Source organism: Leucoraja erinacea, chromosome 32, assembly GCF_028641065.1.
Source record: "Leucoraja erinacea ecotype New England chromosome 32, Leri_hhj_1, whole genome shotgun sequence".
NCBI lineage: Eukaryota > Metazoa > Chordata > Chondrichthyes > Rajiformes > Rajidae > Leucoraja > Leucoraja erinaceus.
In genome coordinates, this window is record NC_073408.1 from 26,582,426 (window position 1) to 26,601,368 (window position 18,943).

An 18,943-nucleotide genomic window follows, 5' to 3' on the forward strand; every position below is an offset into this window, starting at 1 on the left:
TAGCTATGCCTCTCATAATATAATACCAACAAGTCTCCCTGCAACCTCTGGCATTCCAAAGAAAGCAATCCAAGTCTGTCGCCTTGTAGCTAAGATCCCCTAATCCAGGTAAACTTCCTCTGCACCCTCTCCAAAGCCTCCACATCCTTCCTGTACACACCACCAGAACCTCACGTAATACACCAAATGCGGCCTCACCAAAGTCCTATAGTGCTTTATCATGACTTCCTGACTCTTTGAATGTAAGAGTCAGGAAGTAATGAGAAAGCTTTATAGGACCCAAACCTTAATGGCTTGACCTATGAAAGCCAGCATACCACATGCATTTTTACCACTCTTTCTACATGTGTTGCCTCTTTCAAATTATGGGCTTGGACCCCAAGATTCAAAAGAACCTTCATGAAGCTTCATGTTTTAAGATGTACTAATATTCTTATTTTAAAATTAAACCAAGACATTTTTTTTATTTTAATGTGGTGCTCTTTACCTACATTTTGAGATTGTTTTATTGGAATCATTGTTTTCATGCCCTAAATATTACATACACTTCCATTTAAAAAACAAATTTACAACCTCTCTGGTCAACAAGAGTTCCCCTTAGCTTACTATTCTTGCCCCCCTCCTTCCTATTTTTTCACACAAAGGGTGGTGGATGTAAGGAAAAAGCTGCCAGGGGACCTAGTTGAGGCAGGGACTATCACAACATTTAAGAAACAGACAGATACATGGATAGGATAGGTTTGGGAAGATATGGACCAAATGCTGGCAGGTCGGACTAGTGTAACTTGGACATGTTGGCTGGTGTGGACGTTGGGCTGAAGGGCCTGTTTCGACATTATCACTCTATGACTCTAACAGAACAGCTCCTATCTCTGATCAACTAATCACACCTCAGCTTCAAACGCTCCAGCAAATAAAGACCCTGCCTATCCAGTCGTTCTTTATAACTCTAATCCTCCAGTTCTGGTATTATCTCGTGAATCTTTTCTGTACCCATTTTGGCTGAATCACATTCTTCCTATAGTATGGCAACCAGACTGCTCAAGATATTCCAGCTGCAATCACTTTAATGTCTGATCCAAAACTGAAACATGACATCCGAACTCTTACTCAATTTGTCCTTGCTTATCCAAATAAATACTATCAGAATTCCTTCCAATAACTTACCCACCATTAATGTTAAGGTCACCAGCCTGTAGTTCCAGGCGTTACTTTACAGCCTTTCTGAAATATAGGCCAACGTTACCTAACCTCCAATTTTCCAGCATCTTACCAGTTGATGCAAATGAATCCGCCAGAGCCTTGCTTCTCACAGTCCTTGATCAGGTCAAATGCACTTGATCAGGTCCCAAGCATGTATCTACGTTAATATTTTAAGGTTTCCTGCACCTCCTCTTCTGTAATGTGAACATTCTTCAAGACATTAATGGTAAGTTCCCTGAGTTGTCGAGTTTCCAGGTCTTTCTCCAGGTAAGTAGCAAGGAAAACAATTTAACTTTGCCCGTTTCCCGTGGCTCCACACGTGGACAATATAAGCGAGTTCGGCATTCCGAAATACGCAAAGTATCATGGGATTTGTCAAAGGTCATTTGCGATAAACACTCCCGGCAACAGGGCCGCCGCATGCACACAGACCTGCACCTCATCCGCAGCCAGGACCGAACCCGTGTCTCCGGCGCCGCAAGCGCTGCCAAACCGCCACTGGACCATCCTCGTTCCCTCTCGAGTGCCCCACCCCTGTCCAGGGGGGCCGGAGATGTCCGGGGCGACCCCGGACCGACCGTTGTCAGACGGGAGCGGCAGTCCAGGCCTAAAGTCAGCACGGAGAATAAGCGCTAACTCCATCTCAACTCTGCCTGTTCCACCGTGTTAACTGACAGCCACAGACTCCCGTCTGTCCAGGGCTGTTGGTTAACCCGGCGGGACAGGCAGAGTTCAGCTGGAGTTAATGCTTCTTCTCCGTGCTGGCTGTAAGCTTGGGCCACCGCTCCCGTCTGACCCCTGTCGGTCCGGGGTCTCCGGCCGCTTCCGGATGGGGGTGGGGCACTCGGGAGGGGATGGAGACCCGGGTTCGATCCTGGCTGCGGATGAGGCGCAGGTCTGTGTTCATGTGGCGGCACGGTTGCCGAGAGTGTTTATCACGAGTGACCTATGACCTGGGCATGCGCATTTGGAATACTGAACTTGCTTATTGTTGATGTCCTTATTTTCTCCCAAGTTATTCTTCAGGCTTTAAGATGCTGAAGAATTCTTTGTATTCTTCATTATTTGATCTGCCAAAATTCTCTCCGAAGTAGGACCCTCGGGTTTTACCTGAGATCATAAAATTGTGATTGCAGATGAAAATGAATTGCACGATTGCAGATGAAAATGTGCACTGCCACTTATCTGAATGCGCCAGATCCCCTCAATTGACGCACCGGTCAGCATTTGGGACAGGTGCTGGGCGCTGCAATGGCCGTCGGATCACCCGCCATGCACCGCGCCGTGGAACGTACCCCGTACATTGCTAAGAGTCCCCCTGCGCAGGCGCGTGGACGCGGGCCGTGAACAGAGCGGGAGGAAGGTGGGATTTACGCGGCGCTGGGAGAGGAGGGTAGCGCGGCCACGGGGGAAGGGAGAGGAGGGTAGGGCCGGGCCGAGGGCAGGGGCAGGGGCGTCTGCCACGGCCGTGCATAAATGACCAAGGTCCGGGCCGCCGGCTGGCGGTGTGATAGGGGCTCAGCCGCGTTGATCGGCTATTTGTGGCCCGTGGTCGCCCGGGCAACGGCGCGTCCTCTCCGGAGGGGGAGGGGGAGGGGGATTACTTGAAGTTGAGACTTTAATGTTGATACCATTGGGTAGTGAGGTATATGAGCTGTCCCTCCAGTTTATGTGTGGCCCCACTCTCCCCCTCACACTGGCTCGGGCAACCTGCCAACATTGCAGCTTTGCAACATTGAAGGCTTTGTGGCCATGTTTGCAGGTGATACGAAGATAGGTGAAGGGGCAGATAGTGCAGAAAGACCATGGACTCTACAGGACTTGGACAGATTTGGAGAGTGGGCAGAGAAGTGGCAGATGGAATACAGCGGAGCAAAATGTGGAGTCGTGTATTTTGGTAGCAGGAATAAAGGCGTAGACTATTTTCTAAATGGGGAAATAATTCCAAAATCGGAGGTGCAGAGAGACTTGGGAGTGCTGGTACAGGATTCACAAAAAAATAAGTTCAAGTTGAATTGGTAGTAAGGAAGGCAAATGCAATGCTAGGATTTATTTCGAGAGCGCATGAGAGGGTCCAGTGGAATTTTTTGGAGAATGAGCCTTCTCCAGGGCAGCTCCCAGGCTCTGGAACTCCCTCCCCCAACTGATCCGCAATTCCGTGTCCCTCACCATCTTCCAGTCCCGCCTCAAGACCCATCTCTTCACCTCTGCCTATCCTTAGCCCTACGTCCCCCTCCCTTTTCATCTGTGCATTAATTGCCTCATATTATGTTTTGAATTGTATTCTGTCTTTACTTTGTGTACGTCATATAACCATATAACAATTACAGCACGGAAACAGGCCATCTCGGCCCTACAAGTCAGTGCCGAACACTTTTTTTTTCCCCTTAGTCCCACCTGCCTGCACTCGTACCATAACCCTCCATTCCCTTCTCATCCATATGCCTATCCAATTTATTTTTAAATGATACCAATGAACCTGCCTCCACCACTTCCACTGGAAGCTCATTCCACACCGGTATCACTCTCTGAGTAAAGAAGTTCCCCCTCATATTACCCCTAAACTTCTGTCCCTTAATTCTGAAGTCATGTCCTCTTGTTTGAATCTTCCCTATTCTCAAAGGGAAAAGCTTGTCCACATGTCTCTACTATTTATTTCATTCCCCTTACATGTTTTTCCTCTACCTGCTAATTTTTTGTAAGGTGTCCTTGAGACTCTTGAAAGGCGCACATAAATAAAATGTATTATTATTATTATTAATGGGTGGGTTAACATGTGATGAGCATTTGATGGAACTAGGCCTGTATTCCCTGGAGTTTAGAAGGATGTGGGAGAGGGCGCTCATAGAATCTTGGTGAATAATGAAAGTCATTTTTTTAGAGTGGATGTGGAGAGGATGTTTCATCTAGTGGGAAAGTCTAGGACCAGAGGCCATAGCCTCAAAATTAAGGGATGTTCCTTTTGGAAGGAGATGAGGAGGAATTTCTTTAGTCAGAGGGTGGTGAATCTGTGGAATTCATTGCCACAGAAGGCTGTGGAGGCCAAGTCAGTGGCTATTTTTAAGGCAGGGGTTAATAGATTACTGATTAGTATGGGTTTCAGGGAGGTCATGGGGAGAAGGCAGGAGATTGTGGTTGAGAGGGAAAGATAGAATGGCCCTGATTGAATGGTGGAGTAGACTTGATGGGCCGAATAGCTTAGTTCTGCACCTATCACTTATGAACATGAACATAATCAAGGCCCAGGCAAGAGTTTACTCCACTGCCCTGGATCTTGGTGATGCCCTTCATCATGGCGGATGAAGGGCATCACCAATATCCAGGGCAGTGGAGTGAAGGCCAGGAAGCTGAAGTCAGGGGATGCGGGGTAAATGCTCAGTAATCTCCTCTGGATTGTGAGGTTAAAGTAGTTATGTGCACCTGGATTCAAGGGAATTGAGATAAATTAGGCAACTATTCTACAGACCAAGGGGCAGAAGGTAACGCAAACTTTTACCAGGATTGAGGCAGATAAGTTTTTCGGTCAATTTTAGGTAACAAATAGAACTGCTCCTGGGATCAAGGGAAGGGAAGTGGGGAAAAGCAAAGAATTGAGAATAGTTTTGAGAACAGGCCATATTATGGTGGCGGTAGTGCTGGATGTCCTAAAGTATATGAAGGTAGATAAATCTCCGACTGATCAGATATGTCCGATGACAATGTGGGAACCTAGAGGGGAAATTACCAGAGCCTATGAAACATCATCAGTCACAGGTGAGATAGCTAATTTATGAAGTGCTGTGAGGAAAAGTCTGGGAACAGTAGACCATAAGCTAAACATCTGTCATAGAAAGTTCCTGGAGTGGATTCTGAGGGATAAGGTATATATGCATTTGCATAGACGGGCTGCTTCGGGATGGTTTTGCACATGGGAGATTGTGTCTTATGGAACTGTTTGAGTCTTTTGAAGAAATAGATGAAAAAGTTGATGAGGGCAAAGCCAAAGATGTTGTCTATTTGGACCAGCAGAATCTTTGATAAGGTTGTGCATGAGAAGCTGCTCTGGAAGGTTAGATTGCATGGGATCCAGGGAGAGCTAGCTGACTGGATAGAGAACTGATTTGTGGAAGAAAGCAGAGGATGATTGTGAAGGTTTTTTTGTATGGTGACCAGTGGTGTGCCTCAGAGATCGGTGCTAGACAAATTGGGATTTATATCAATGATTTGGATGATAATGTAGAATGCATGATTAATAAGTCACAGATGACATTAAAGTGAGTGGTATCGTAAATAGTGAAGATGGTTATCCAAATATTACAGCAGGATATCGATCAGCTGGGCGTGTTGCAGAGAAATGGTTAATGGAGTTTAACGCAGATAAGTGCTAGAGGTTGCATTTTGGGAAGTCAAAGCATGGTAGGACCTTCATAGTGAAAGACTGGGCCCTGGGAAGTGTTGTAGACCAGAGGGATCTAGGAGTGCAGGTACATAGATCCCTAAAAATAGCTTCAAAGGTAGATCGGGACGTCAAGAAGGTTTTCCGTATATTGGCCCGCATCAGTCAGGATATTGAGTATAGAACTGAAAGTTGGGTGTAGCAAAGGACCTAAAGTACTGGAGTAACTCAGCGGGTCGGGCAGCATCTCTGGAGGACATGGATAGGTGATGTTTTGAGACCAGACCCTTTTTCAGAGTATAGAAGTTGGGATGTTATGTTACAGTTTTACAAGATGTTGTTGAGGCCAAATTTGGAGTAAAGTGTTATTTTGGTCACCCTGCTATTGGAAGTATGTGGTTAAGCTGGAGACAGTGCAGAAAAGATTTATGAGGATGTTGCCAGGACATGAGAACCTGAGCTATAGGTTGATGTTGGGCAGCCTAGGACTTTATTCCTTGGACCGCAGGAGGCTGAAGGCTGATCTTATGGAGATGTATAAAATGACAGAGATGATTATCATGATAGATATGATGAATGCACAGTTTTTACCTAGACTAGGAGAATCATGATCCAGAGGCCATAGGTTTAAGGTGAGGGGGGAAAGATTTAATAGGATCCTGAGGGGAAACTCGCAGGTCACGTGGAGAATGAACAAACTCCATACAGACAGCAAGGTCTCTGGCGCTGTAAGACAGCAACTCTACCACTACACCACCGTGCCGCCGCATGTTGGTTGCAGCAGTGAGTTGTCACAATGATGCAACAACGTGTGGAGGGAGTTTCTAGCTGCACACAAACTGCACAGTAAATTTTTGTCTGATTGCATTTCTGTTCAGTACCATGGGAAGTTTTAATCAAATATGCTTTGGAAGGGAATGTTTTTCTCTGCAGCTATTTGGATGTTTCTTATTATGTTCAGTATTAAATCTCACTCAGCTGTCTGCAGACACAAAATGCTGGAGCAACTCAGCGGGGCAGGCAGCATCTCTGGAGAGAAGGAATGGATGATGTTTCAGCCCTTCTTCAGACCCGAAACGTCACCCATTCCTTCTCTCCAGAGATGCTGCCTGTCCCGCTGAGTTACTCCAGCATTTTGTATCTACTTTTGATTTAAACCAGCATCTGCAGTTCTTTTTACTTAGTTTTCTGTTCCTCAATGATGGTTTGGCAGTTATACAGCATGGAAACAGGCCCTTTAACCCAACCCCCCCCCCCCCCCCCCCCCCCCCCACACTTCCTACTTAACTACTTCCTCTGGCAGCTCGTTTGATGGACCCACCACTGTGAATGTGAAAAAAAGTTGCCTTCAGGTTCCTATTAAATCTTTCCACCGTAGAAGAGAAATTAATAATAAAGGAACAATTAGTACAGATTATTCTGACTGTTGATATGGGCATGGTGGGTCGAAGGGCCTTCTGTATTGCACCACTCAATAACTGTAAGTTACTGGCTGCTTCATTGCATCAGAACAGAGATATGTGGCACAAAAAGCTGAATGTTTCTTTGTTTTTGACATAAATGGAGTCTCATCAGGGATGTAGATTTCTTTGTTTTTGACATAAATAAATGCTCATCAGGGATGTAGATGGCCAGACTTGCAGATGGTGTTAGAAACATAGAAAATAGGTGCAGGAGGAGGCCATTCAGCCCTTCGAGCCAGCACCGCCATTCATTGTGATTATGGCTGATCGTCCCCTATCAATAACCCATGCCTGCCTTCTCCCCATATCCCTTGACTTCACTAGCCCCTAGAGCTCTATCTAACTCTCTCTTAAATCCATCCAGTGACTTGGCCTCCACTGCCCTCTGTGGCAGGGAAATCCATAAATTCACAACTCTGGGTGAAAAAGTTTTTTCGCACTTCAGTCTTAAATGACCTCCCCTTTATTCTAAGACAGTGGCACCTGATTCTGGACTTGCCACACATTGGGAACATTTTTCCTGCATCTAGCTTGTCCAGCCCTTTTATAATTGTGAATGAGAGAAAATAGACACAAAATAGTGCAGTGCTAAATGAAATGAAGGAAGAGGGACTTGGGTGTGCTTGTTTTTAATGTGGATATAAGTCTTTGTGGTAGTAAAATATACGGGACCGTAGGATTCACAGAGGCATGGGCTACACAATCAGGGACGTAATATCAACCTGCACAAAGTACTGGTTAGGCTGCAACTGCAATATACAATTTTGTTCTGGTCAACACACTTCAGGTTGGTTCTGGAAGGTTACTTGGAAGGTTGTGTAAGTAAGAACTGCAGATGCTGTTTGAAATCGAAGGTAGACACAAAATGCTGGGATAACTCAGCGTGTGAGGCAGCATCACTGGAGAGAAGGAATAGGCAATGTTTCAGAGACCCTTCTTCAGACTGATGTCAGGAGAGGGGGTGGGACAAAGATGGAATCTAGTCAGAGACAGTAGGACTAGTGGGAGAACTGGGAAGGGGAAGGGGATGGAGAGAGAAAACAAGGGCAAGGTTTTGGAGGAACAGGACCTCATATTTCACGTGGGATGGAGGAACAGCACCATGTCATATTTCGCTTGGGTAGTTTACACCCCAGTGGTATGAACATTGACTTCTCTAACTTCATATAGGCCTTGCTTTCTCTCTCTCTCGCTACCTTAAGCCTTCAGAAAGGTTTGGGGTGCAGGTTTAAAAGAGGGCTCTGTAGGTTGTGACGAGCAGAACACAGGAATTAGGCATCTGATCATCATCATGGCATTAAGAAAAAGGAGACAAAAAAGTCACACCAACACTTTGCATGTTTAATTGTTTCATAGAATCGTCCGGCACAGAAACTGGTCCCACAGGACAACTCATCCATGCCGACATAGATGTCTGCATTTGGCCTATAACCCTGTAAACCATATAACCATCCAAATGTATTTTAAGTGTAGTTTTTGTACCCGTCTCAACTACTTCCTCTGGTTTCCACAAAAAAAGGCTACCGATGCTAGAAAACAGAATTTAACGACAAAAAAAATGTTGGAAGTGGTTACGTTTTGGTGCCATCCGTGAGAAGAGTTTCTGTAGTTTGTTCACAAATGTTGCATGACCTGCAAGATATTTCTTGTATTTTCTGTTTCTATTTGTGTTATTTCGGGGCACCATGTTTAGGAAAGATGTTGTCAAGCTGGAAAGGATGCAGAGAAGATTTATGAGTATGTTGCCAGGACTCAGAGGTTGAGTAGGCTGGAACTATTCCCTGGAGTGCAGGAGGATGAAGAGGTGATCTTATAAAGGTGTATAAGATCATGAGAGGAATAGATCAGGTAGATGCATAATCTCTTGCCCAGAGTAGGTGAATCGAGAACCAGAGGTCATAGATTTAAGGTGAAGGGCAAAAGATTTAACAGGAATCTGAATCTGAAAAAGGGTAATTAACTTTTTCACACAAAAGGTGGTGGATGTATGGAACAAGCGGCCAGAGGAGGTAGTTGAGGCAGCGACTATCCCGACATTTAAGAAACAGTTGGACAGGTACAGGGATAGGACAGTTTTGTAGGGGTATGGACCAAATGTAGGCTGGTGGGACTAGTGTGGCTAGGACATGTTGGCCGGTGTGGGCAAGTTGAGCCAAAGGTCCTGTTTCTACACTGTGTCACTCTATGACTTTATTTCACATGCATTCTCCATGAAATTAGTTATTGAATAAAACTAATTTCAATATTTGGGTAGAGGCGAGAGAATAAATTATCTTGGCCTTTAAAAGATTCTTCTTTGTTTTTGCAGATAGAACTTGAGTGCAGAGTAAGAATTGGAGATGCCGATGCCTACCAGCCTAATACCATCACGATTTCTGACACTTGTGGCTCATTTTCTCATAGTAGTTAATATCTTCTGGTCCAGGGTAAGTATTGGGGAAAAATATGGGAGAAATATGGGGAACAGTCCCCTGCCCCGATGCTGAGGTTCAGCCGACTAGCATCTGTGGTCAGGAGTTGTTGGGCAACAACCTGGACTAATACAGGGCCAATAGTGCAGCGTAATGTCTCAAGCCACTTCACTTGCATTCATTTAGATCAAAATGGTCATCACCAATGGAGCAAGAGCTAAGTGATTTGTTAAAGACAGGGATGCCAAACTCACCTTAACTCATTTTAGGTCACGGGCAAAATGAGACAATGCACGCCGGATTAATGCGCGCCGTGCACACGCGAACGCAGTCCGATCCGGCACCGTGGACAGCTGCAGCCCGCTCTGGCATTGGGGAAATCATCCCGCGTGCCTGATCAGACCCCTTTGCGGGCCGTGAGTTTGATACCCCTGGTTAAAGAGAAGCATTTTTAAAAGAGTCTTAAAAGATGTATTGGATTAAGAGGCAAAGATTTTTAAGAGAAGCTTGGAACTTTCCAGTAGTGTTTAGTTTAGAGATACAGCGCGGAAACAGGCTCTTCAGCCCACTGAACAGCGATCCCTGCACATTAACACTACTCTACACACACTAGGGACAATTTTTTTAAACATTTATACCAAGCCAATTAACCTACAAACCTGTACATCTTTGGAGCATGGGAGAAACCGAAGATCTCGGAGAAAACTAATGCAGGTCACGGGGAGAACGTACAAACTCCGTACAGATAATCATCTCCAGTCAGGATCGAACCCGGGTCTCTGGCCCTGTAAGGCAGCAACTCTTCCACTACGCCACTGTCCTCCTCATTAAAACAATGAGAATTTCAAATTGTCCCTTGGCACCTCAGTACTTGAGACTAAAGACATGGGTGGCAGGAGTGAGACTTGGAGTAAGATATGCCATAGACAACTGAGGTTAGTATGAGCAACGGTTATGGTGTAGACTGAGGCCAGGCAGGAGAGCATTAGATTGATGAGATTTGTGAAGGTAACAAAGGGATAGGTGAAAGTCTCAGTGGTTAATGCACTGGTTTTTCTCAATAGATGCAATAGCACTTAAGCAGTGAGGGGCAACAATCCTCAGACTCTTTTCATGCTCCTTCAATAACATTAAGGTCCACCTGGTGATGGGAAAAAATGTGTCACGTGTCTTATTTAAACACGAACACTTCTCTGGCGCTGATGACCAGTTGTCCTTTGGCAAGTAATGGTATGGAGAGATGTTGATATCTGCAAGGATTTTCCAGGCCCACATGCTTGTTTTTCATCTCTGCACTGCATTCTGATTGAATGTTAGCTGTGATTCAGTTGCAAGCATCTTGCCTTTTAGTCAGAGATTTTGACCTGACTATAAATCTCTGCTGTAGTGGGAGAGGGTGTCAAACGTCCCCAATTTCAAATGAAATTAACTTGAACCCCCATCTATGCCCATGGGGGAATGCAAGATATCTGATGACATTATTTTCAATAACAGGGCAAATGTTCCATTTAACATGAACAAAAAGCAGGACCTTGTTGTAGAGTCGTAGAGTGATACAGTATGGAAACAGGTCCTTCGGCCACACCGGCCAACATGTGCAAGCTACTATAGCCCCTTCTGCCTGTGTTTGGTCCATATCCCTCCAACCCTGTCCTATCCATGAACCTGTCTATGTCATGACCATACTTCAGAATGTACCTCAATGATTTTGGGATATTTTGAGTTTGTGAAAGGCCTCCACATCCTTCCTATAATGGGGTGGCCAGAACTGCTTGCAATACACCAGGTGTAGCCGTATTAAAGTTCCAACAAGCTGCAATGTAATTCCTGACACTTTTACTTAATGTCCTGTCTGATGAAAGCAAGCATACCACATACCTACCTTCTTTACCACTTTTATCTACTTACATTGCCACTTTCAGGGAGCTGTATATTGACCCAAGATCCCTCTGTACACCAATGCCATTGAAGGATTTGCCATTAACAGGACCCTACATTCAACCTCTCAAAGTGCAACACTTCACGCATGCTTGGATTACAATCTATGGGTCAGACAGTCAAGGATTCAGTGGCAGAGGAGGGCGCTAACACCTAGGTCCAGTAGTCAGAGATGAGTTTGCTTGGGATTATCGTGTTGAAGACAGACCTATGGTCAATATTAGGAGTCTGGCGTGGGTGATGTCTGTTCTTATTTGACCAATAACGTATTGTTCTAGAAAATGATCCAACAAATTTTCCATATTTCCTTATGGCTTAGAAGGGGCCAATTAGCCTATTTACTCTATGCAAGCTCACAGCAATTCTCTGCTCCACTAATTTTCTGTATTAACCCCACAATGCCATCAGCTCTTCCCCTTATTCTGCTATTTGCCTATACAGTCAGGGTAAATTACAGTGGCCAATTAACGAAAAAATCTGCATTTCTTTGGATGCAAAAGAAAACCGGAGAACCCAGGGGTAACCCATGTGGTCACGTGTAAATTCCACACAGACAACACAGTTATCAGGATTGAACTCGCATTACTGCCACTGAGGCAGAAGTTCTAGCTGTGCTATTGTGCCACCAGAAATCTCTTAACCCTTTCTGCCCTTAACACTATTACCATTCATTTTACATTGTGATAACTGAAGTTTCCCACTATAACTAATCTTTAATTTTAGTTTTTCTCTGTAAACATACATTTGCTTCTATCGTCCTATCCTCCATAATTATAATAGCAATGTTACAAAATTTTGAGATTCAAAAAATCAAGTCTGCAATTTATCCCATCAGATAAAGCATAACAATAAGTTTAATTTGACACCTAATTCACTTTCATATCTCAAGTAATAAAAAAGTTGTGGCCATTTTCATACTCGGAAATTAGCATCTTGTTCCCTATTGATTTTCTATGGCCATAACAAAAATGCTGTGATCGAGGACAGTCAAAAGCCCATAACCTTCGTAAAAATTAAGAGAACTGAATGAAATTTTCAGTTATCATAGATTGAACCATTCTGAAACAAATATAAAATAATCTTACTTGGAGGACCTGAAATTAAAGCATATAATTAGTTAGTTACCCACTTGTAGCTAATTTCAAACTTCAATTACTAGATCTAAACATCTATCCATTTCTTAATAAATGATTAACATTTTTAAATAGCCTAAATGTCCAAATAATATTCACAAATAATTCACTATAAAACATGATTTTTAAATCTCATTTACATCAATTTATAGGCCAAATGGAAGGAATTTAGTGTTCAATTGCTGTAAATTAAAGTCAATTTAAATCAGCTTTCTAGTGGGTTCCTGTGAACGCGCTGGTTTAGAACGTTCACATTGCGCTGGATTTGTGCCCTCAAATGCCCAGAAAAATACTGCGGGATATAAAGAGCCCAAAATGAACTATTCGCTATAGAAACCTTTATACACAGGGTTCTTAAGAAGCCCCTTTTAATGTAAAAATAAGGTACATACCTTTAATTGTTTGCTTTATAAAACCCTGGGGCTGCGAGAGGTTGTGGGTTGAGAGAGTGATTTTTAAACTAATATAACTATTATACAAGGCCATAAAAACTAATAATACCTTTTGCGACGGGGTCTTCCATCGATTTTCCGTTAATGATTTACTAGGCTGAACATTTTCGATTGCAACAGCCTAGTAAAAATCGCGTTTTAAACCCGCCCCCTCTAAACAGCGCCAGAATCGCGCACACGGGGTGGGGCAGATACTCAGACACGATTCAGGTAGGTTTTGTAACATACCTAATTATAATGTTCCTTCTGCTATTTCTTGCCGCCGGCCAAACGGATTCAATTTTTAACTCGTGCACCATCTTCTCTTTCCAACATTGTAATTTTCTCATTGAGTTTTGCTGACTCTTCTCTTTTCTCATCAGTTGTATTTGGGAATATTTAATGCCATGCTTTTTTAGCGCCACTACATCATACTAACTCAGGGCATGGATTAGCTTGGTCCTGGGATGTAGAGTCATAACAGAAACGTAGCCTAGAGAAGGGCTGACTGACAACTCAATGTTCCGTAGTATAGATGCTGCAGACTTGATAAAGATGCAGATAAGAGAGAAGGGTGGTTGTAGTGCTCAGAGTGAACACTCTTGGGGGATTGTCCAGTGAGACTATATGTGTAGAACTTAGAAACAGTAAGGGAATGATCACTTACATGGGATGTAAACTAGATCTCCCAATAGTCAACAGGGATTAGAGGTGCAGATGAGTAGGGAGATTGCTGATAGCTGTAAAAATCACGGGTTAGTATTTGTGTGAGATTTCAAACCTTATTGACTGGACCACCCATACAGCAAAGCGTTGGTCGGGGTTCAATTTGTTAAATATGCCCTCGAAAGCTGAGATACTGTGAAAAGCTCTTGTTGCATGCCAACCAGTCAGCAGAAAGACAATACATGATTACAATAGATCCATTTACAGTGTATTGCTAAATGATAACGGAATCTACCTTTCTGATTTATTTCATGTTTGCTTTTCAATGTCCCAGTGATACACTTGATCCCAGCTGCTTATACCAAATCCAGGCCTCCTTTTACCTGACCAAATCCTTAATTTCTCTCATCATCTCAGGTTCAACCTGCCTTGCCCTTCACTCCAACAGCAACATACATACTTTGAACTCCCTTAGTCACACTTTTCAAAGATTCCCATTTTCCGAACATCATTTTATTTGCAAACATTCTACTCCAATTGTAAATTCTTGTGTAATAACATCAAAATTGGTCTTGCTGCAATTGAGAACTTTAACCTGTGGATCAGTCAGGACTATTTTAAAGCTCATAGAACTCTGGTCACTGATCCCAAAAGGCCCGCCCATTAAATTTGGCAAGAGCTGCAGGGAACAATGTGAGAATTCTGAGTAGTGGTCGGCTTTGATGGACTGAAAGAACAAATTTGAATTTTTTAAAAACTTTTCTGAAATTACATTAATTTTCTTTTCAATTGCTTTCTAATGTAGTTCATTCTGTGGTGCTTCTTTTTTTTTGTTGCAGAAAGACAATGTAGAGGCTTGTCTTCCGCCAACCTACACCCATGACCAATATCAAAACCGTGACAAAGAGTAAGTACTCTACCAAAGAAGGATCTATAATAACAATTTTATTTGTTGGATTGACGTGCTGTGAACTTTCCTCCCAATCAGTCCAGACTTATCAGTTTATAAGTGAATTAACTAAATTAGGAAGCAATTTAAAACTATGGTAATCTATTTAATGCTGTTTTTTCAGAAAGGTAGAACAATAGCAGGAACAAGATCTTTGTGCTTGTTCTTTGTGCTTGCTCTTTGTGATTGCTTGGTCATTCATAGAACATAGTACAATGAACAGTACAGCACAAGAATACGCCTTTGTGACCCAGATGCCTGTGCTGAATATGATGTCACGACCAATTCTTATAGTTTCAAGTTTACATTTATTGTCGCATGCACCAAATGGTACAGTGAAATTTGAGTTACCATACAGCCATGCGAATAAAAAGAACACAACACACGATAGAAGTTTACATGAACACCCCCACACTGCAGAATCAACAGTTCCCACTGCGAGGGAAGGCAATAAAGTTCAGCCATCTTCCTCTTTGTCATCTGTTCACCTATGGTCGGGGCCTTTGAGCCCTCCGCAGTCGTCGCTACGGCGGCCCGATGTTTCAGGCCCTCTCGCCGGGATGATCGGAACTCCAGCTTCGGAACGGAAGAACACTCTCAGCGGCTTGGAGTCAACGAATCAGCCACTTCTTATCGGGGACCGCGGCTTCCGAGTTCACAGGCCGAGCTGGGCGAAGCTTCAACACTGGCGGCCCTCGGCAAAGCTAGAAGCTCCACAAACCACAACTCCACGATGTTAAGCAGCAGGCCCAACACTCCGGAGCTCCACACGGCGATCCCCAGTAAAGCATCGCCCGCTCCGTGATGTTAAATCATGCCGCTGTTGAAGCTCTGGCCGGTCTCTGGCAGGAAAGGCCACGACAATCCAGATGGTAGGCCACGAGGGGGGTGGCGAAGACACGACTCGGAGAATAGTCGCATCCTCGACCAGCAATTGACTGAGAAACGGTTGCCCCCTTACCTTCCCCACCTCCCCCACATAAAAAGACTAAGAAACCTCCAAAAACATACTTTTAAACAGATCAAAAATAACAAAAGGATGTAAAAACAGACAGACTGTTGGCAGAGGCTGCCAATCGTACAGCGCCCTTGGTGGTCAAGCAATAATCCATGTATAATCCATGTCCCTCCATTCTCATTGCTCATATGAGCAGTTTCAGGAAGAATGTGTCGGCATTCGAGAGGGTCCAGAGGAGGTTTACAAGAATGATTCCAAGAATAATTTGGTGAACATATGATGAGTGTTTGATGGTACAATGCCTGTACTTGCTTGAGTTTAGAAGGATGAGGGGGTACCTCATTGAAACTTATAGAATAGTGAAAGACCTGGATAGAGTGGATATGGAGAGTATGTTTCCACTAGTGGGGGAGGCCATAGCCTCAGAATAAAATGACATACCTTTCGAAAGGAGATGAGGAGGAATTTCTTTAGTCAGAGGGTTGTGAGTTTGTGGAATTCTTTGCCACAGATGACTATGGAAGCCACGTCAATGGATATTTTTAAGGCGGAGATTGACAGATTCTTGATTAGTAAGGGTGTCACGGGTTATGTGTATAATTTAATCTTCTGGATCAGTCTACCTTATCAAAGGCCTGACTAAAATCCATCTATACAACATCACTGCCCACCTCAGCAATCTTTGCCACCTTTAAAATAACTCATTCAAGTTAGTGAGACACTCCTTTAACCTTTAGAGGCCAGTTGATGGGATAAGGATGGCTAAGTAAGGGAAATCGGATGACCTTTCACATCTCCTTTAAACTTTCCCCCTCTCACCTTAAAGCTATGTCCAGTAGTTTTGATTTTTCCATCCTGACAAAAAAGTTCTGATTGTGTACCCTATCTATGCCTCTCATCATTTTATGTACTGCTCCCCTCAATTGCCGATGTTCCAGGGAAAACAATCAAAATATGTCCAGTCTCTCCCTGTAGCTAATATCCTCTAATCCAGGCAGCATTCTGGTAAATTTCCTCTGCACCCCTTCGAAAACCTCCACATTGTTATTGTTGTGGGACTTCCTGACTCTTGTACTCAGTGCCCCAGCAAAGATCTCGGAGAAAACCCTCGCAGGTCAGGGGGAGAATCGACAAACTCCGTACAGACAGCACCCACAGTCAAGATCAAACCCGGGTCACTGGCGCTGTAAGGCAACAACTCTACCGCTGCGTCTCCCTTGTGTTGCCACTCTTAGTAAGCTATGAACTCGAGCTCCAAGATCACCTCTGGACATCATTGCTGCTAAGGATCTTGCTATTAACCGTACACTCACACCTGACATTCATCCTCCCAAAGTACAACACCTTGCACAATAGAGTTCCCATCTCAGACCCCTGCGGAACTACACTAGTCTTTACGACGTCTCAAGGTTTTAGTCCCCGATAGTTACTCGCCATCGCGGAGCTGGCCGACCGGAGCGGGGAGAGCTGTGGTGGCGCGCGGCTGCAACCCGACTTCGGAGCTTCGGAGGCTCCAGCAGCAGGCCCGGTGGACAGGAACACCGGGAGCTTGCAGGTCCCTGGTGGGAGACCCCTTTTCGGAGCTCCCGCAAGGGAAACTTCTCCTGCTGGAATCGCAGGGTTTGAATGACTCGGAGCGGGGCCTAACATCGCCCGGCGCGGCTTAAACGGCCGCGGGACTTACCATCGCCCGCCGGGGGTTTTAACATCGTGAGCCCCAGTCGCCTCGACGCTGCATTTGGACTGCTGGACCGCGGGAGAAGAACAAAGGGAAGAGATAAGACTTTTGCCTTCCATCACAGTGAGGAGGTGTTGGGGATTCACTGTGATGGATGTTTGTGTAAATTGTGTTAAGTGTGTGTCTTGGTTTTTTTTGTAATGTCATGACTGTAGGAATTAAATTGAGTTCAAACCCTGTCTGTTTGAATGACAATAAAAGGCATTCTATTCTATTCTTCTATTCTATTTCCTGGAATGTATACAAGATGGGTTTTTAAACCAATAAGTAGAGAAATCGACTAGAGGACAGGCCATCCTAGTCTTGGTATTGTGTAATGAAGAAGAATTAGTTAGTGATCTTGTTGTGCATGGCCCCTTGGGCAGCATTGACCATATTATGGTGGAATTCACAAATTCACGTTCACAAGTTATAGGAGTAGAATTAGGCCATTGGGCTCACCGAGTCTACTCCACCATTCAGTCATGGCTGATCTCTGCCTCCAAATCCCATTTTCCTGCCTACTCCCCATAACCCTTGACACCCGTTCTAATCAAGAATTTGTCTATCTCTGCCTTAAAAATATCCACCGATTTGGCCTCCATAGCTCTTTATGGCAATGAGTTCCACATATTAACTACCCTCTGACGAAAGAAGTTCCTCCTCACCTCCTTTCTAAAAGAGCGCCCTTTAATTCTGTGACTATGACCTCTGATCCTAGACTATCCCGCCAGTGGATGGAGACTGACACGGTTAATTCAGAGACTAGTGTACTGAACTTGAATAAAGGAGACTTTGAAGGTATCAGATGGGAATTGGCTAGGATAGACTGGCAAATTATACTTAAAGGGTTGACAGTGGAGATGCAATAGCAAAATTTTAAAGACCACACGGATGAACTCCAGAAATTGTTCATCCCTGTCTGGCTAAAAAATAAAACTGGGAAGGCGGCACAACCGTGGCTGACGAGGGACGACAAGCATAGTGTTAAATCCAAGGAAGTGGCCAGAATTAGCAAGAAGAAGCGACAAACCAGAGGACTGGGAGAAATTTAGAACTCAACGTAGGAGGACAGTAGGCCCCCCTCAGTCATGACTGACCACGGGTGATGCATCCTGGTCGGATACAAGCCTGGGCGATGTCATATGAAGGACAGGCTGTTGCCCATGCAGCAAGTCCCCTCTCTCCACGTTGCTGATCGATCCAAAGGAACAGCAGGGCCGTTACAGTTTGGCACCAGCACCATCGCAGGAGCTGCCAGAGCGAGGTTGTAGACAACGACGAACTGCCTTAGGGGCTCCGACTCTGGATTTTCTTGAGGTTCAGATTCAGACTGATTCCTGGGATGTCAGGACTGTCTTATGAAGAAAGACTGGATAGACTTGGTTTATACTCTCTAGAATTTAGGAGATTGAGAGGGGATCTTATAGAAACTTACAAAATTCTTAAGGGGTTGGACAGGCTAGATGCAGGAAGATTGCTCCCGATGTTGGGGAAGTCCAGGACAAGGGGTCACAGCTTAAGGATGAGGGGGAAATCCTTTAAAACCGTGATGAGAATAACTTTTTTTCACACAGTGGTGAATCTCTGGAACTCTCTGCCGCAGAGGGTAGTCGAGGCCAGTTCATTGGCTATATTTAAGAGGGAGTTAGATGTGGCCCTTGTGGCTAAGGGGATCAGAGGTAATGGAGAGAAGGCA

The 18,943-nt window shown here is 44.4% G+C and overlaps 1 protein-coding gene across 4 annotated transcripts in view; it reads left to right on the top strand.

Annotated features, from left to right (window-relative positions):
- Positions 1-2,472: 2,472 nt before the first annotated feature.
- LOC129712475 (transmembrane protein 107-like) overlaps positions 2,473-18,943 on the top strand; it is a 47,796-nt gene continuing 31,325 nt past the window's right edge. For 2 of the 4 annotated variants that reach the window (XM_055660945.1, XM_055660947.1), the window contains exons 1-3: positions 2,473-2,566; positions 9,350-9,467; positions 14,460-14,527. In XM_055660945.1, coding sequence (XP_055516920.1) covers positions 9,381-9,467; positions 14,460-14,527 — 155 coding nt within the window. In that variant the 5' untranslated portion in view covers positions 2,473-2,566; positions 9,350-9,380. Of the gene's footprint in view, positions 2,567-4,427; positions 4,957-7,036; positions 7,059-9,349; positions 9,468-14,459; positions 14,528-18,943 lie in introns of those variants that run through there. The other 2 variants (XM_055660948.1, XM_055660949.1) reach the window with 2 other exon arrangements.